Source organism: Rhinoderma darwinii, chromosome 2 (assembly GCF_050947455.1).
Source record: "Rhinoderma darwinii isolate aRhiDar2 chromosome 2, aRhiDar2.hap1, whole genome shotgun sequence".
Classification (NCBI taxonomy): Eukaryota; Metazoa; Chordata; class Amphibia; order Anura; family Rhinodermatidae; genus Rhinoderma; species Rhinoderma darwinii.
The window spans coordinates 63,084,473-63,105,387 of record NC_134688.1 but is presented as its reverse complement, the minus strand read 5'-3'; the positions used below and the strand labels follow the sequence as shown (position 1 = coordinate 63,105,387).

At 40.0% G+C, this 20,915-nt stretch overlaps 1 protein-coding gene across 1 annotated transcript in view; it reads right to left on the bottom strand.

Annotated features, from left to right (window-relative positions):
- Positions 1-2,498: 2,498 nt before the first annotated feature.
- B3GLCT (beta 3-glucosyltransferase) overlaps positions 2,499-20,915 on the bottom strand; it is a 567,539-nt gene continuing 549,122 nt past the window's right edge. Inside the window, exons 12-15 of the mRNA XM_075851692.1 lie at positions 17,138-17,237; positions 12,306-12,425; positions 7,567-7,711; positions 2,499-3,176 (exon numbers count right to left, since the gene is read on the bottom strand). Of these exons, the coding sequence (XP_075707807.1) occupies positions 3,015-3,176; positions 7,567-7,711; positions 12,306-12,425; positions 17,138-17,237 (527 nt within the window). The 3' untranslated portion in view covers positions 2,499-3,014. The remainder of the gene's footprint in view (positions 3,177-7,566; positions 7,712-12,305; positions 12,426-17,137; positions 17,238-20,915) is intronic.

The window sequence follows — 20,915 nt, the reverse complement described above, 5'->3', positions numbered from 1 at the left end:
AGAGTTGCCTGGGCTAAGAATTTGGGAAGGGTCTGTTTTTGTTTATAAACAGCGCCACTATTGTTCATGGATTGTTCTGGTATGGCAGCTCAGCAATACCAGAAACAACCAATAAACCAAGAGTGGCGCTGTTTCTGGAAACCAGCAGATCCTTGTTTTCTGAGCTCATGCAATAGTTTTAACTCTGTCCAGAACTGACTTATCTCCTTTTTATAATATGTGGTCTGGACTGCTATATGGACATTCTGTCTATGGAATTGCAACAACAATAATAATGTTCTAATTGCAACAACAATAATATTGTTCTTAGAATGTACTGCATTTAATTAAAAAAAACTAAAAATAAATGATGGCGTTCAAAGACTAAATAATGAATCATCTGCTCATTCGTGAATGCTTCTCTCTCTATAATTACACCCGGCAAAAAACTCCCGGTAACCTCGGTCTTCATGCAGGTTCACCCATAACTCTAGAGCAGTGTTTCTCAACAACCCTAAGCCAAGTAGCCCCTATGCAAACAAATTACTGTACATCAGAGTACCCCCAAGGCTATGATCATACACTATGCTGCCTACTCAAAGCACATCATAAACACAGTACGAATATCTACTAGTGACATGGCCTGAGGTACACCCACCACAGCAGTGTTTCTTTATCTTTCAAAGCCTAGTACACAATTGCTCAAATAAATTCCATTAAAGTACCCCCAATATTGTGATCACAAAGTATGCTGCACCTTTAAAAGCACAGTATGCCTTGGAGACTTGACATGGCCAAGCAGCTACATGCCAGCCTTACATTACAAAGCACAATGCTAAGGGTCAGATGGAGCAGTCTAAAGCATGGCGCCACTGGACTCTGGAGCAGTGGAAACATGTTCTGCGGAGTGACGAATCACATTTCTCTATCTGGCAGTCCGATGGACCAGTTTGGGTTTGGTGAATGCCAGGAGAACGTTACCTGCCGGACTGCATTGTGCCAACTGTGAAGTTTGGTGGAGGAGGGATAATACTATGGGGTTGTTTATCAGAGATTGACCTAGGCCCCTTAGTTCAAGCAAGCCAAGACATTTTGGACAATTACATGCTTCCAACTTTGTGGGAAGTTTGTAGAAGACCCGTTTCCATTCCAGCATGACAGTGCCCCAGTGCACAAAGCAAGGTCCATAAAGGCATGGATGGGTGAGTTTTGTGTAGAAGAACTTGACTTGCCCGCATAGAGCCCCGACCTCAACCCCAAACAACATTTTTGGGATGACCTAGATTGATTATTGCGAGCCAGACCCTCTCGTCCAACATCAGAGTCTGATGTCCTCTCGATGAATAGGCAAAAATTCCCTTAGACACACTCCAAAATGATATAGAAAGTCTTCCCAGAAGAGTGGAAGCTGGAAACAGAGGGCCAACTCTATATTAATGCCTAAGGCTTTAGAATGGGATGTCATAAAAGCTCCTGTAGGTATAATGTGCATTACTTTTGTCCATATAGTGTATCTGCATAGGACGAATCCTGGGGAGAGACACCTAAGTAGCAATAGTTAAAATAATTTCCTTATCGAATGCTTATTAGGGCTTATTGATGGGTTGGATTTTCTACACTGTTGTAGAAAGCAGCATCATACATGACACAGTTAGGTGGTGAGGTTGATGGAGCAGTAACCATTATTAAGAATACGTTCTTTCATCTAAATATAAAGGATTTATTTCTTTACTGTGCTCCTACCATTTACACATTTCCATTGTATAAAGTGTTTCTCAAACGGTGGGTCGCCCTCCAGTTATTGGTGAGATGCAGCGGAAGAGGCAGTTTTTATAGAAGAGGTTATATGCTAGACAGGCCTTTCTATGGTTGCTCCAACCTCTGGTTTAGACTATAATAATCTCCTTTTGTGCTTATTTGTAATGTTCTACTGGGTTCAGGAGACAATTTCTAGGATACATTGAGTTAAGGAAAGAAATTGGCATGGAATTCATTGGAATTGAAAAGCTCTGCTATAAACCATACATTTTGTTCTAGATTCTACATTTATTAGAATAAATTGTCAAACCTAAGAAACTATGTCTTATATTGTTCATTCTGTGCCGCTTGGAGATATTGCAGAGGACACAGTTACTTTTCTAATACAATTGTAATGGGAATACTCAAATTTCACTTTTGGTTATAGATTTTCATTAATTTCTAAGCCAACGTTGGACTTGGCGGGGTTACCCTCTAGTTTGACATCACATTTTCCAACTAAAAATGAAAAGTAACAGCGCTGTCACGCTTCAGATCTGCTCTTGGTAAACATCTGTCCAGCAATGCAGTGTCCAACAATCTGGTGGCCATTTGTTAGGACTCAAAAGGTGGATCTGAGACTACAAAATCATGCTCTTTGTCATCAGCAATTGATCACTGTGTTTGACAGAAAGCTATTGAAAGGTTGAGACTTCCTGCTGATGTTCACAGAAGGTAGAAGATGAATCCACCAATGGTTAAAGATTTGCTAAAACCACAACTGAACACTCAATGGTGGAGCTTCTTTAATAGGGTTGTTCGGGATTAGATTAAGGACTGTATTTTTTCTTTAATGTAACAGCTCCACTCTTGCACATGGGTCGTTTCTGGTATTGCAGCTCAGCACAATTCACTTGAATGGGGTTGAACTGCAATACCAGACACAACCTATGGACAAGAGTGGCACTGTTTCAGAAAAATAAGCAGATTTGTATTTCTAATCACAGACAATCCCCTTAATAAATGTACAGAAAATATCATTAGCATCAACCATCCCACCATTTTTAACCCAACGATTATACAGGGTAACAGTGGGCAATTTTTCCAAAGAAGCAGTATTTCATGGATTACGATTCATCACTAAAGCATGAAGCACAGAGTGATGTCACTAGATCCTCGGGCACAGCGGGGGCTCATTCTCATAAATAGAGCTTCATCTCACAAAATGGCTGCCTGGTGGAATTTGAAAGTTGTGAAACTAAAAACTATTTGTACTTAGTTGTGCATGTGTTGTGATCTCATAGATCGTCTTTTGCATATTTTCTTTTTTGTGGTTCTTCGCTTTTATCTTGTGCCAGCCAGGTCTTATACACTTTGACGGGGTCAACGTTCCAGTGCTTGTGGAATGATATGGGGACTTGGTGGGAAAGGTAATCTTTAGAATAGTCGTCAGGTCGAGCCTAAAATTCAAACAGATATAATAAGTTATGAAATATACATATCCCAGTCCACTGTAGTTATATTGCTAATGCAAATTACTTTTTGTTTTCAATTTTTTATTCCATTATTGAGTGCTTATGCAGAAAGTAGAGTATATATGGGCAAAAAAAAAAAGAGCGTTGTGTGGCCCATGGCTCCGTCTTTACTGGACACATGGCTGCAGTAAGTCTTGGCTTCCTCTCGGCTCCTCCTCCTCCACAGCCACCGGTGATGTTCAAACGGTCTTTCCCTATGTAGAATTAGTGCTCAAACCCACCAATTACTTTTTGGCAGCTAAGTCAACACCTCCACTTTCCTTTTACGCTAGATTTTATAAAAGCCCCAATAGAGATATGGTAGAATTGGTTTTATGCATAGTCAATTTTAGTCTACTTTGCACAACTCCTTACAGAGAAGTAACTTGAAGCTCCTGAGCCCCAATTCAAAACAGAGTCCCGAAACTATGGGGCAGAGGTACCTTTTGGGCACCCTCCAGCTACAGGGCCAGATGAGACTGCAACTTTAAAAACTAAATGATCGCCATTGTGGGGGGGTTCTATGTAATGTATAAACAGTAGTCATCATCAAGAGTAAAAGCTCCTGATGTGGCGAAAGGCCCATTTACACGAGCCGATAATAGGATGAACATGCATTCATGAGAGCGCTTGTTACCGATCATTGGCCTGTGTGAACATGGCAACGATCAGCAGACAAACATGCAAGCGCTTGTTCATCAACTCATCACATCTTTTATGCAGCCTAGAAAAATAATATGCCGAATGATCGTATTAGCGATTCCAATACAGTCTGCATCGGCCCGGAGCGCCTTTAAACAAGCGCAGATGAACGTGTTACAGTATATGGTCGATCGGTGCTCGTTATAGGCAATTAAAGGCACTTTTACAGAGGGGGTTCCTGGTGGGAAGTGCAAGACTCTATTGCCCCAATAGCGTAATGTATATAAGACACGATAGGCCTCTTGTGTCTGGTTATCCCCAGCAAAAAAAATATACAAAATTTAAAACTGAAATCCCTTTGGTTGATATGGGTAACGCTGTGACACGTAATATATGAGACGCTATTTGCCATTTTCGACTCAACAACATCCATTCTTGCTTTACTTGATTTCAGTAGTTGTAACATAACAGCCTGAATCTTCACGAACACAACCACTCTAATGATGGCTAAATAAAGCTGACTCACTTGGGATAATAGCGTCCAATACTGGATTTATTATTATTTCTATTAAGGTCAGTACAACATGTTCTCAGCTGTAATGAAGTATATATCTGAGACAAAACAAACTGTGTGGAGTATTACATGATGAGAATATCTCAAAAATATATATGTGATTATTGCATTAACATGTTCTTGACCTTCTATTCTTTGTGAATGGTAACTGGATTAAGGGCAGCAATTTTGCGATCATTTTCCAGTGTGGTCAGAGCATTCATGTAATGTATGTAAAATATAAGCTGGGATCAAAGAGCATTTACCCCTAAAAAAAAAAATCACAAGTAAATATTAGCACTTCTGTCAACTTGTCAAATATTCTATTGAGATGTATTTGAGTTTTATGTGTTTTTTTTGTTCTTTTGAAATCTGGTTGTCAACCAATATGCCCACCATTAAAGGGGTTTTCCCACCAGGGACATTTATGACATATCCACAGGATATGTCATGAATGTCAGATAGCCATCTCTGGGATCCGCACCTATATCTACAACGGAGCCCCCTACACCCCGTTCTATCACCTTCTGCTCTCGCTGCCTCCCGGCCACTTCCTGACTTTATGGTCGTTAGTTACGGAAACAGCGTACCTCGCAGAGCTACGCTGTTTCCGTAAGTCCCATAGTAGTGAATGGCAGTTACGGAAGCAGCATAGCATGCGAGCTACGCTGTTTCCGTAACTACTTTTCAGTGCTATGGGACTTACGGAAAGCTCAGTGAGCTACGCGGTTTCCTTATTTATGGTCGGAATTCAACTGCTTCAGCTGCAACACAGAGCGGCAGAACGGGGTTTAGGGGGCCCGTTCTAGATATAAGTGTGGGTCCCGGAGACATATGTGGATATGTCATTAATGTCCCTGTTGGGAAGCCCCTTTAATGCTCTCAAAAGGGTAGTTACCAATCTTCCCCAGTCTCCTGAATGTCAAAATAGCCTAGAAATGCTTTGATACATCCTCCGGGTTGATATTGCTGTGTAATTAAGCAGATCTATTGTTCAGGAGTGTGAAAAAAGGTGGACAGCTTGAAATGAATGGGACTGAGCTGTGGACAGGTGTGGCACTGTTTTTTGTTTTTTTTTAAAGAAAAGCGGCAATGTTTTTCTAATTCTGTACAATCCCTTTAATGATTGTAACCTTCCATATATGAATGTGTATACAGGCATAGCTGTCAATCACTGAGTAGGGCCACCCATTAGACTCATAAGCCCACAGTGAGCAAAGATTCAAATGCATAAAATACAAGTCATACTGAATCCACAAGACTATATATTAATGTGATCCGCTCGTCCCGCTCTATAGCATGCTGCAGATTGCACAACGGGACAGGATCCCTTTAACATCATGGAACACGCTTATGAAAGCAGATTTAATGTGGAAATATTTCCGAATTTCTATGTAAACTGCTTTGCTTTAAAAAAATAATTCCTAATTTTCCCTATAAGTCGTCAGTAAATCAAATGAATCATTACAAATGTGAGATGAAGTAAATGTCGGGTCACCTGATGAACAATGATTTTAACTGGATTTATTAGCAAACGTCCCTATTTTTATTAAAAGAAACTGATATACCCAACAAACCTATTGCCCTAAACATCACTTTTCAAGCGTTCAGTGGAGAAATTCTAAATGATAAATTAGACATGGGCAGTATAGAAGATGTGTGCTGTAATTCCCAATTCACAAGCCCTCACAACGTAAAAATAGCGAAAACAACACAAAAACAAATTATTATTCTCTTTTGTTTATGTTTTATTTTGTAAAAGTCAGAAAACGTAAAAAAAAAACTCGATATCAATTTGGTACCACCGTAATTATAAAGACCCGTAGATTTTAATACATATGTATCCCAAAATATTGCCATTAAAATATACAACTTATCCCGCAAAAAACAAGCCTTAATATGATTACATCGAGTTTTGACTCTCAGAAAGCAATGATAACTGCATCCTTAAAAAATTACTTCTATACCCCAAAAATGTAACAGCGCTGAGTAAAAATATGCATCAAAACAATAAATGCTATATTATCAAACGGGATACAGCCCTACATACTTTATTAATTTGTCCATGCGGTTATTAGAAAAGTGAAAATTTCTGCTGTTACATTTAGATTACATTTTTCATAAACAGTGACGTGTATTTTGTGCATAGTTTTAAGGCAATAGTGAAGTAGCTGATTCTGCTTTACTCTTATGGTAAATGTTGTATTGAATAAAATGAGGGAATTTAATAATAAATTTATACCCATAAATTGCTGAATACACAATTATTTAATATAATAATTCTAGGTCAAAGGGTTGGAAGATTGTGTAGAAGCACTACCCAGCTTCTTCTCTAGTACACTCCCAATGCATACAGATAAGACTATAGTGTAAGATAGGCAAAGGGTCAGGTTAAATTCTTTTAGGCATATTTAGTGTGGGGTGAGGACTGCTGGGTAAATCTTGTAAAGTGCCCAAAAAACAGAAAGTTGTCAGCTGCTCTTTAAATTGTTTTATAGTTGACAACTGGGTGAAGAATGGAGCTAGTGCAGCTGAATACACTTCTTGCGAGAATGCATTGTTTTGCAACATCATATGAGAATATTGTGAGAGGGGAAACGCCATTATGATTGATATATATTATAGTGAATATAGTAAATTGCAATAAGATTAGTCACTTACTATTGTGCTGTCTGTAGCTGAACTGTCTCTGTTAGCCAGTCTCACATGCAGTCATTTTATCATGCGCCTACTGTTTATCTCCTGCTTGTGTGACAACGCATACACTGAATACGTTATCACTCCCCTCCCCTGCCCTGTAGCGTACGGGACCATCACACGTCATATACTTCTTAACTCCACTGCTTCCTGGCTCTTCCCCCTCCCTCCTTGGGGAGGTGCGGTAATTGGGAAGAATTGGTAATGTGAGCGTTTTTAAGTACATTTGCAGTATTCATTACTGTATATCCAGTTGTAGCACACAACAGTTTGTTTTGTGGTGGGGCTGACATGCACTTCTATTCTTCTCGGTTTCATTTCAGTTCAATGTAGCTTTAGATATTACCATATTTGTGCATTTTGTCATAAAGTCAAATGACAGGTGAAGATCACAGCGCAGTATAGAAGCCATCATTAAAACCATAAAAAAAAATTCCCTCTTACCTGGTGGAATAGTGGGCTGTGAGTAACGGAAATCCCCAGGCCACTGGCACACATCCCGAGCACCATATCATCAGGGGCATCATTGCTGTAACACCGACATTTACTGCCAATAAATTGCTTCACTGCCGCTTGACTAAACACCATTCTAGGAGAAATGGCAGAACAGAAATTTATATTACATTTTGTGGTGAGAACAATTAAAGGGATCAGGGAATCACGCACGCACGCACGCACACACGCACACACACACTGAATTAAAGTGAAATACTAAAACATTTTCTAATCTTTATTTTTGGACTGTACATTTTTTGTACATGATTATGGGGGCAGCCGTGTTGTCTGAACTGCTGCTCTGAGCTGTGGACAGCAGTTCAGAGATTTGCTTTACAGCAGTCACATAAATATAAGAAATCTCAATTAGAAAACGGCCTATTAACTTCTGTTGAAGACTGTAGTGGGCATGATCTGTGACAGGTGCAAAGGTCACTGTGCAGGGAGGGGGAGGAGGGGAGATGTCATCATCCCTATTGTCAATGGAGTGATCCAGTGTTATCTGCCTCAAATTTTGTAATAGAGGTTTTACCTTTCATTTTAAGGGTCAGTTCACACAGAGTATTTTGACAAGTTTTTTGATGCGGAAACAGCGTCGGTAAACACGCCAAAAAACGTCTGAAAATGCCTACTATTGATTTCAATGGGAGGCGGAGGCATTTTTTTTTTACCGCGAGTGGAAAAACCGTCTCGCAGAAAAAGGAAGCGGCATGCCCTATCTTCGGGCGTTTACGTCTCTGACCTCCCATTGACATCAATGGGAGGCAGAGAAAGCGTATTTCGCTGCGTTTTTGCCTGAGGTGCTCAATGGGCGCGAGTGAAAAACACGACAAATGGCTTGCAGGCAGATCAAAATTTTCTGCCTGCAAAAAACTCAGTGTGAACAGGGCCTTATCCTGCCCAGGATGAAGAGGAGATTACTGCTTTAAAGTGATCTCTACAGAACAGGAAGAGCCAGTATATTATAAGGCTCAATATCCAGCGTTAAAACAAACAACGTTTCAGAATAATAACAGGAAAAAGAAAAACAAAAATTGCCACCAAAAAAAAAAAAAAGTTTAACATATTGTTTCAATTACATTTCTAAGTCATTTGCAGATTATACATCCCCTTTATAAAAAATGGGTAAAAGCTAGTCTACCACGGGAAAGTTCCTGCATCTGCTATGGGGTCAAAAAAGAGGGGTGCCAGTTCAGGGCAACTCCATCCTCCTGGCCCACAAGAGGTAAGACTATGCTCAGGGCATCTTTTACATATATACATAGGGAAGGGGGACAGTAGTAACACAGTGATCATCTGCTTCTCATTCAGTAGCCAAGGCACTTATTTACTATGTATACTGTCTGCATATGGTGCAGTAACACAACCGATGGGTATGTAATGTGTTATCATATACAACTTAAAAATCATTGCGTGCTCCGTTGCAGAACGTGTATCGATGTTGGTGACGATCTTCAAATGTGTTAACTATTCTCTAAAAATAATTAATTATTAGACATTGTGACTTATTATTGGGATTTAACAGAGAGTAGTCACAAGTTGGGTCTCTTGGATTTAGCTAACACAGGGGGCCCTGAGTTGTTGTTTTTTTTTTAAGAGGTCTGGTTATTACAAATCGCTTTTTATTAGACGGGTCCCTTGAAAATAAGCTTATCACAGGTTGTCAAGCTGTCGGGACTGCGTGTGAACAGGGGGAACATATCAGCAAGTGTTCCGTTTCCCAAAGTGAAGCATTGCATTGTGTTTATTAAAATCAATGTAATGTCATTGTGCCGGGTCCTCCAGAGGGAGGAATGCTTTTTGTAGACACACTTTGCTTCAGCTAATTGATGAAGGTCATGGATGAGATAAACTCTTCTATTAACTCAGAATTCCCTATTAGAGTATATGAAATTGTATTTTTTTCTAAATCGGACCTCTTTAAAAAGACAAACTTTTTAGGAGCAAGGTAATGTAGGCGATTGTATGGCTCATCATAAATTGTATAACAAGACTCATTTCATATCATGCTGGGTGTACTGCTGAATATTCAGAAACAAAAGTATGTTTAGTGGTTGTCTAAAAGGTTCACATAGAGAGGGGTCTCAGAGTGGCACTTGGGGCCCCCCTTCTATGAGCCAGAAGTATCAGCAGTTCCTGCTGTAAGTGGACCCAGCCCATCCATGCAATGCATTCGGAAAGTCTTCAGACCCTTTAAATTTTTTCACATTTTGTTATGTTGAGGCCTTGTGCTAAAATAAAATAAAAATCAAGTTGTCCCTTATCAGTTTGCACTCAATACCCCATAATGACAAAGTGAATACAGAATGTTAGTAAACTTTGCTAATTTATTGAAAATGAAAAAATAAAATATTGCATTGACATAAGTATTCAGACCCTTTACTCTGTACTTCGTTGAAGCACCCTTGGCAGTGATAACGGCCTCCAGTCTTCTTGGGCATGATGCCACAAGGTTTGCACACCTGGATTAGGGGATTTTCTGCCATTCTTCTCAACAGTTCCTCTCAAGCTCTGTCAGGTTGGATGGGGACCATCGGTGGACAGACATTTTCAGGTCTCTCCAGAGATGTTCGATTGGCTTCAAGTCAGGACTCTTGATGGCCACTCAAGGACATTCACAGAGTTGTCCCTAAGCCACTCCTGTGTTGTCTTGGCTGTGTGTTTAGGGTTATTGTCTTGTTGGAAGAGGAACCTTCAGCCCTGTCTGAGGTCCAGAGCACTCTGGATCAGGTTTTCATTAAGAATATCTCTGTACTTTGCTCCATTCATCTTCCATTCAACCCTGACCAGTCTCCCTGTCCCAGGTGCTAAAAAACACCCCATAGCATGATGCTGCCACCAACTTGCATCACTGTAGGCATGGTATTAGGCAGGTGATGAGAAGTGCCTGGTTTCCTCCAGACATGACGCTTAGAATTGAGGCCAAAAAGTTTAATCTTGGTTTCATCAGACCACAGAATCTTGTTTCTCACAGTCTGAGAGTCCTTAAGGTGCTTTTTCTTGCAAAATCCAGATGGGCTTTCATGTGTCTTTTACGGAGGAGAGACTTCTTTCTGGCCACTCAGTCATAAAGCCTAGATTGGTGGAGTGCTTCAGTGATGGTTGACCTTCTGGAAATTTCTCCCATCTGCACACAGGATCTTTGGAGCTCAGCCAGAGTGACCATTGGGTTCTTGGTCACCTCTCTTACCAAAACCCTTCTATCTAGATTACTTAGTTTGGTGGGACAGCCAGCTCTAGGTTGTTCCAAACTTCTTCCATTTAAGAATTATGGAGGCCACTGTGCTCTTGGGAACTTTCAGTGCAGCAGAAATTTTTGTACCCTTCTCCAGATCTGTGCCTCCACACAATCGTGTCTCTGAGTCCTCCAGGCAGCTCTTTCATCCTCATGGTTTGGTTTTTGCTTTGATATGCATTGTCAGCTGTGAGACCTTATGTAGTCAGGGGTGTGTCTTCACAAATCATGTCCAATCAAATGAATTTACCACAGGTGGACTCCAATCAAGGTGTATAAACATTTCATGGATGATCTAGAGAAATTGGAGGCCCCAGAGCTAAATTTCGAGTGTCATAGCAAAGGGTCTGAACAATTATGTCCATGTGAAACTTGAGTTTTTAATTTTTAATAAATTTGTAAAAATTACTGAAATTCTGTTTTCACTTTGTCATTATGGGGTACGGAGTGCAGAATAATGGGGAAACATAACAAAATGTGAAAAATGTGAAAGGGTCTGAAGACTTTTCGCATGCACTGTATATAGGAAAATGTATAGCTAGGCACAACTTCTCTCGGTGGGGGTTTCAGCAGCTGAACCTGAAGGAATCACATGATTACTAGAGTTAGCTTTATTTTAAAAAGATTGTTGCCTACATAATATTTTAAGCAACAAGATAAATTATCCTTGTTGATTTACATCTTTTGCAACATAAAATATATTTTCTATACAAATACATGCAACATCCGAACGGTTTATTGTGTGTTCAGGCGAGAATTTACAAGCATCCTAAATAATTTTCTGTTCAAACTAATAATCCAAAAATCTCAGATCACTCCTGACAAAGTTAAAGAAATTACCTTCAATTATATATTGAAGAAAAATTAAGTTTTAATTTGAGTTTCTGGCTATCCCATATCCTTCAAGGTTGTACCTAAAGGGGAATTCCTGCTGCAAAGATCGACAGATATGTCCTCTTTGGTACCTTGATGCAGTGGTGTAAGCATTATGGGATCTATCAAAGTATTGGACAAGTTTACTATCCAAATAAAAATCAGGATAGGACTACCAGAGTTATGAATACTTAGAAGCTTCATCTTCTCAGGCACTGAATTTGTGTAAACTGTGTATATTATGTACTGCAATCTCTGTAATTTTAAAGCATGTCTCTCGCAATGGAATAGGCATGTTTTAGATCAGAGTCTATGACTAGAAGACACTCCGTTGGTTGCTTTCCCGATGGTGGGATTAACACAGCAAGATCCATAAATCACTAAACTGCACATTAGGAGTTAATCGCTGTTGCAATTCATAACCAATCACAAACTTGACATTCTTGGTCTGCAGCTATTTGCAACCGCTGAAAAGAAAATGTAATTAAAATACATCTGTCGGACTTCTACTTGCCCGCGAGCTTAAAGTATACAATAAGTAAAACTTAAGAATATAAAAAAGATGGCATTAATCCCTTACCCGCCTCCACCAGTGATGTAACTGTAACCCCTCGCTCCTAATCCATAACCATATCGTTCTCCCAAAAAGACAGGCTCATTACTATCATAGCAACTTAGCAGCTTCTGTAATCTTGGGAGGCTAGCCAGAAGGAAAAAAAAATACATTAAAACAGTAATTCACAAAAGTTTGCAAAAAACATTATTGTACGTAATAAAGCAAAATGACAAAAACAACTTGAACTTCACTTAAAAGGTGTAACAGTCACCACAGAAAACAATATCTCCCCCACCTTATGTCATAACCCCTTAAAGCACTGAGATTTTTACACTGGGAAATTATTTATAGATCAGCAGATGCTCGTTCATCTGCTGATAGGATGGTTTTAAAAAAGTAAAATATTAACCATGTCGGTCGGCAGCACATCTCCCTGTGTAAACAGGAAGACGCGCTGCCGACATGATAATAATGTATGGGGACGAGCGATCAGAGTAACGACCGTTCATCCCATCTATAGCTCCTTGTGGCAGGAGCAACGAGGTCTCGCTGCATCGGTCAAAATCGGCCATTGTAAGCCGAGATAATGGGGATTTATTTGAAGATCTGGTGTTTTTTTTTCTGGAAAACAAATGAAAGGCAGAAATAGTTGGTGCAACACATTTACTGGTGACCATAAGCAAGGGCTGGGCGATTATGACCTAAATCAAAAATCACAATTAATTGAACATGTAACCTCGATTACGATTGATGAACGATAATGAAGGATTATTTAGGCCATGCCGCATTTGACATGACATGCCCCTATTTGAATCTCACGCCCCCTATTTGCTTGACATACCATTGCATGAATATACATCTCCGAGCCTGCTGTAATACTACTGTATATAATATACGCCCTGACACTGCCCCCCACACAATATAATGTCCCCATAGTGCCCCCACACAGTACAAATGCCCCCATAGCTGTCCCACACAATATAATGCCCCTATAGTGCCTTCCCAAAATGTAAACTGTCCCCATAGCTGCCCGGCACACAGTATACAGTATAATGCCCCCATATGGTGTAATGCCCCTGTAGCTACCCACCACAAAGTAAAATGCCTGCATAGTTGCCCCATAAAGTACAATGCCACCATAGCTGCCCCCACAGAGTACAATGCCCCTATAGGTGCCCTCCACACCCGGTATAATAGTGCCTAATAAAAATAATAAAATAAATGCACATCTAACCCCGTTCGCACGATGATTGGAGAAGATCCCTCAGAAGGTCTCCTCCAGTCTGTGCTATGTGTGGGTCAGCGTAGACAGGTGCAATTACATCACTGAATTAAGACTGTTTGCGCCATTCCGTTTAAGGCTGGAGAAGGGAGCTGACGTCTCCCTGCTCCACCATTGAATTCAACAGTATCTCCGTCCCGAGGGCACAGATATAGTTTAAACCGAGACATAACTGAACCAAAAAAATAATTAAATGCGCAAACTAACGCCCGTTATTTGTGCTGAATTTCAGTTTCCTTTTTATTTTGATGAATTTCCCAACCCTACTATAAGCTCTATCTAGTGTGAAGACCCTGCAAAACAACCCCCATATTTCAGCTGCTTAGACCCAAATAAGAATGATATTAGGGTGCGGCAAATAGCTGGTGGGGTTATTCACTAACGGGTACTGATAAATTGTAAGATACATTTCACAATCTACATTGTAATGATTGGATCGGTCCACAGATATGAAACAGCCTATGAATCTCCTACTCTTAGGATTTTACAATAGGACCTATTTACAGCGCCTTGGTGAAGAATAAAATCCTCCAGATATTTTTAATCCTCTTAAAGGGGTATTCTGACTATAGACATTTATGGCTTATCTGTAAGGTATGCCACAAATATCTGATGGTTGCAGGTCCCCCATCTGGGACACCATGACTCCTATTGTGTCAATCGAATTGGCTAATGGCGTCCAGAAAGGAAGCAGGGGAAAACAGATTGCCGTAGATCACAGCATGCGAGCCGTTCTCTCCATTACAATTTATGGGTGTAATGGGAATAACCAAGCCAATAGCATGGCGGTTTCCGTAACATTTGCAGACTACAATGGAAAGTGCAATGTGCAAGCAGATACAGATGAAGCGATCTTTACCTTGACTTTTAACGCCTTAAATACATAGAGGCAAGAAACAGCAACACAGTAAGATAGTGTAGCCTCATCTGAATATAACGCTGTTTTTCTTTTTCAGATGCATGGCTCCTTGCAGAATTATAAGTTAATTCTTTATATGCAAATTAGCTGTTTGGAGCAACGAGGGCGTCACCATTGCTCCAAACAACTCTACCCTCTCTCCCCAGTCTGGCCGTCCGTCCGGCCCCCCATCCCTTCCTTCTCTGATTGACAGGGCCAGGCATTCTCCTGAGGGGGCCTCGGCTTCTGAATCGGCGCATGCGCAGTACAAGCCTGAAGTTTCACGGGTCGAATTGACTTTACTACGCATGCGCTGATTACGTCACACTATCCCCCGATTAGGCTTCATTATGTTTTAAGCTCCTACAATGGATTTCTTTGCTTAACAGAGTAATCCGCCTTGCACAAGCATTTTTCAAGATTGGTCCCTCGACTATAAACTGAACGCAGGGTGTCTGTAATCTGTAACCTGGCAGCAAGCGTTAAATTTCCCTGCAGCGCCACCACAGGGTTACTGAAGCATTACACAGTTCTCAATAAAATCAATATACTCTCTGTGTAATCCATGGAGATGTTGGGTCCTTCAGAGAGAGATACTCTTTGAAGCCATCATCTGATCTGGCTAATAGATGAGGATCTGGTTAATAGAGGATTAAAACAAAATTATATATGTCTTCTGTTATAATTTATAAAACAAATAGACTATGGTGACATCATCACGATCAGATGAAGACATTTTCCTTAGAATATCCTTCTCTTTACTCAACAGAAAAGGGAGCTGGCAATCATGATGTTACATTCTTATTAACCTCTCTCTAAGAACATCATCTCAATGTAGAACATAAGTGTAAATGCAATCTCTGAAATTATGAGCTATTTGATCTGAAAAATACTGTTTTGGAAAGGTCCTGGAAAGATCTTTCCAGACTCCACATTATTGAGCAGAGCAAAACAGTTATTGTATCTTTCAGTGATAAGCCGTAATTTCTCTATAATTCCAGCAGTCACGTGGATGAGAAATGTATATTCACAAAAAACAAACAAAAAAAAGAACCATTTATCAATGAACAATGGCAAGGTCAATGCAGATAGCAGTAATACAAGATTGTTTGATTCATCTTAACCATTAACTTTTACACAACAATGTAGTAACAAGGACTAATTGGGTAATTCAAATAAATCCTTGTACGAAGGTCACATAAAGCTTCTAAAGTACTTAAACCTTGAGGCGCCATCATAAAAAAATCAAATATATTTGTCACGTAGACACCATCACTGCACATGACATGGGTGCAACTGTAAGGGCTTGTCCACATATAACGGAATTGCTGCAGTCTCCAGACCTTAATCCCATCGAAAACTTATGGAGGGAGCTGAAGATCCGAGTTGCCAAGCGACAGCCTCGAAATCTTAATGTTTTACAGATGATCTGCAAAGAGGAGAGGGCCAAAATTCCATCTAGCATGTGTGCAAACCTCATCATCAACTACAAAATATATCTGACTGCTGTGCTTGCCAACAAGGGATTTGCCACCAAGTATTAAGTCTTGTTTGCCAAAGGAATCAAATACTTATTTCTCTGTGCACAATGCAAATAAATATATATAATTTTGACTATGTGATTTTCAGTTTTTTTTTAAAATATAATCTATCTCTCACAGGTAAAATTAACCTAGCCTAAAAATTCTAGACTGTTCATGTCTTTGACAGTGGGCAAACTTACAAAATCAGCAAGGGATCAAATACTTATTTACTTCACTGTATTTGTATAAGGCTTTTAGGTTATTATAATTATCAGACTATTTTAATAAGCCCTCAATTACATTTTTCTTGCCAGAATATTTACTCACCTAGCTACAGACACAATTGCCCACATTTATCAAAATTAGTGCAAAACATTTGTAACTTGCGGACCTCTGTGTAAAATTCAGCTCAATGTTGTGCTCTTAAATCATGTTCAATAATCGTTTTTGTTTTAAAACTTAATAAAATTGGAATTGGCAAAAAAAATTTGTGCAACAGAAAAAAAAAAAGAAGAGTAGTTGTCCATAGCAGCCAATCAGATTTCCCCTTTAATTTTACAGAGTACTTTGTAAAAATTTAACTAGCGACCTCATTGGTTGGTATGTGCAACTATTCCTGTTTTTCTTTGTACCATTTTTAATAAATCTCCCCATATGTGTGGAATTTCCGTGATATGCCTTAAGTCCAATTAGCTGCTGAACCGAATTATGATCATGGTAAAACAAAGATATAGGGTTTATATTGAAACATGCTATTGAAGTTGTAGTCTACTGATGGCCCTGTGTTTACGTAAGGTGACGTCATCCCGTGTCACATGATTGCCATTCACCAACTGACATTCTAGTTTTTATGATCTAAACTTTATTACAGATTGAATTTAACATGATACAAATATGTACAGATGTAGCCGTCTTTATCTTGACTTTTAACGCATTAAATAATCAATGGCTAGATCTCTTATCTTGACTTTTTCAATGGCTTTTCAATGGCTTTTGTTGTGTGATATCACGCTGCAGCAAGTTATCAGAATCAACTTAAAAATGGCTACATCTGTAGGTTCGAGAAACATAAAATAAGAACAGTGCAGAAAGTTTGGTCAGTAAAGGTTTTATTAAATACCATACAAAGTAGAATTTATACGGTGAAAAATACCTGATCAGTGTATCATCATCCACGACAACCAGCCACCGTACGTGTAAAAGATTATATTTTAGAAACCGCTCCAAAATAGCAAAGGTTTTTCCACAGTGTCCTTAAAAAAAAAAAAAAAAAAAAAAAGAATTGCGATTTTAAAAAGGACTGCATTACATACAACTACGTTTTCCTAGGTATTTATATAAATTAGGAATAATAAGTACTGAGTGTGCGCAAGAGAAGCATTCCTCCGCTCCCATCACATACTCACAATTACACTTTCTATTAAAAAAAACAAAACATCAAATTGAAAAGTCTTCTTATTCTTCATGAGGGTTAAATAATGTGTATATACCGTATTTTTCGGACTATAAGACCCAGTTTTTATCAAGAATAAATCTTGCTAAAAAGTCCCTGCATCTTATAGTCCGCAGTCAAGGGACCCGGCCCCCTTACTGCTCCTTGCTTTACCCTTTCCCGATCCATAATGTACCGGCACATCTTGGAGCGGGGAGGGGATGATGTATGGAGCGGGCTCACGCGCTGAGCGCGCTCCATACATTGCAGGTGTCAGCTTCTGACACGCTGCTCTAACGGCCAGTAAACAGTGATCGCACTGTTTCTGGCTGTTTAACTAGTTAAATGCCGCGGTCAGTAGCGACCGCGGCATTTATAGTGGTTTTCCCATGAAGGACATTTATGACGTATCCACAGGATAGGTCAAAAACGTCAGATAGATGCGGGTCCCACCTCTGGAAACCGCATCTATCTCTAGAACGGGGTCCCCTAAACCCCGTTCTATCTTACCTGGCTCCACTGTCTTCCGGCCACTTCACTTCCTGGTTACATGGTCGAGTTACGCAAACAGCATAACTCGCTGAGCTACGCAGTTTCTGTAACTCCCATACAACTGAATAGTAGTTACGGAAACAGCGTAGCATGCTACGCTGCTTCTGTAACTGCCAGTCACTACTATGGGAGTTACGGAAACTCGCTCCCTCTTGCTATCTCGCTCTATCTATCTATCTATCTATCTATCTATCTATCTATCTATCTATCTATCTATCTATCTCACTATCTATCTGTCTCACTATCTATCTGTCTCACTATCTATCTATCTATCTATCTATCTATCTATCTCACCATCTATCTATCTATCTCACCACCTATCTATCTATCTCACCATCTATCTATCTATCTCACCATCTATCTATCTATCTCACCATCTATCTATCTATCTCACCATCTATCTATCTATCTATCTATCTATCTCACCATCTATCTATCTATCTCACCATCTATCTATCTATCTCACCATCTATCTATCTCACCATCTATCTATCTATCTATCTATCTATCTCACCATCTATCTATCTATCTATCTATCTATCTCACCATCTATCTATCTATCTATCTATCTATCTATCTATCTATCTATCTATCTATCTATCTATCTATCTATCTATCTATCTATCTATCTATCTATCTATCTCACCATCTATCTATCTATCTCACCATCTATCTATCTATCTCACCATCTATCTATCTCACCATCTATCTATCTATCTCACCATCTATCTATCTATCTCACCATCTATCTATCTCACCATCTATCTCACCATCTATCTCACCATCTATCTATCTATCTATCTATCTATCTATCTATCTATCTATCTATCTATCTATCTATCTATCTATCTATCTATCTATCTATCTATCTATCTATCTATCTATCTAATCTATCTATCTATCTATCTATCTCACCATCTATCTATCTAACCATCTATCTATCTCACCATCTATCTATCTCACCATCTATCTATCTCACCATCTATCTATCTCACCATCTATCTATCTCACCATCTATCTATCTCACCATCTATCTATCTCACCATCTATCTATCTCACCATCTATCTATCTCACCATCTATCTATCTCACCATCTATCTATCTCACCATCTATCTATCTATCTATCTATCTATCTATCTATCTATCTATCTATCTATCTATCTATCTATCTATCTATCTATCTATCTATCTATCTATCTATCACCATCTATCTATCTATCTATCTATCTATCACCATCTATCTATCTATCTATCACCATCTATCTATCTATCTCACCATCTATCTATCTCACCATCTATCTCACCATCTATCTCTCACCATCTATCTATCTCACCATCTATCTATCTCACCATCTATCTATCTCACCATCTATCTATCTCACCATCAAATTCAAATTCAAATTCAAAGAAGCTTTATTGGCAGGACCAAATACATATTAGCATTGCCAAAGCAAGTAAGAAGTAAGGGAATGAGGGATAGGGACTGAGGGATTGGGGGATAGGGACATATCTAGGGTTGGGGTTATACAAGTCCATGGCATATCATGTCTCTCTCAGTTTATGGCATGCAGTGACATATTGTGCCGCTGTGCCCACTGTGGTTTCCTCTTCACCCAGCAGGATGTAGAGTTTCTCTTGCTCTTCCATGGAGCTGAAGTCCGGTAAGAGATCAGAGAGTCTCCTGAAGTGAGTGTCCCTCACTGCTGAGTATTTGGAGCAGTGTAGCAGGAAGTGGGCCTCATCCTCCACGGCCTCCTGGTCGCACTGTTGGCACAGTCGGCTCTCCCTGGGCTTGTAGGTCTGTCTGTGGCGCCCGGATTCGATGAGCAGGTTGTGGGCGCTCAGTCTGTAGCGGCTCAGGATCTGTCTGTCTCTGGGGTTTGGCAGTTTCTCCAGATATGGCGCCAGTTTATATTCCCGCTGTAGACTCCGGTATATTGTCAGTTTCTGGGATGTCTTTATGTCGTTTCTCCAGTCACTGATATATTCCTCTTGGCCTTTGTTTATTGTCTTCTTGATTTCGGCTTTTGTGAGGCCGCGCTGGGTGACATTTTCTTCAGGCCGGGTCAGGGTGAGATGTTCTGGGGGGCCTGGTTTACCTGGGACCCCTTGGTGTAACAGGGCTTTATGGTGATAGGAACTTTGCCTGCTGCTGTGTAGATGGGCCCAGAATGATAGCGCCCTCTTCTGGATTGTGAGGTGTAGTGGGAATCTGCCCAGTTCTGCCCGACAGGCACTATTTGAGGTGCTCCGATGGACTTGGAGAAGGTGTTTGCAGAATTCTAGGTGGAAGATTTCTGTTGGGCTGGAATCCCACCTTGACCAGTCTGGGTATGTGTCCGGACCCCAGACTTCACTGGCATACAGGAGGATTGGGGAGATGATGGAGTCAAAGATTTTCAGCCAGACCGTCACTGGTGGTTTGAGATGATAGAGTTTTCGTCTGCTGGCATAGAAGGTTTTGCACGCCTTGTCTTTCAGAATCTCTATGGCTTGTTTAAAGCTTCCTGATTGGTTGATTTCTAGGCCCAGGTAAGTGTACCTGTCGGTCGCTGTGATTGTGGCGTTATTTAGTGTGAAGGTCGGGTGCCTGGGGGATTTTGAGTTTCTCTTCTGGAACACCATGATGTTGGTTTTCTTGGCATTGATGGGTAGTGCCCACGTGGAGCTGAATTTTTCTAGGATTTGCAGGTTGTCTTGGAGACCTTTCTCGGTTGGTGATAGTAACAGAAGGTCATCTGCATACAGCAGGAATTTCACCATCTATCTATCTATCTATCTATCTATCTATCTATCTATCTATCTATCTATCTATCTATCTATCTCACTATCTATCTATCTCACTATCTATCTATCTCACTATCTATCTATCTATCTATCTCACTATCTATCTATCTCACTATCTATCTGTCTCACTATCTATCTGTCTATCTATCTATCTGTCTA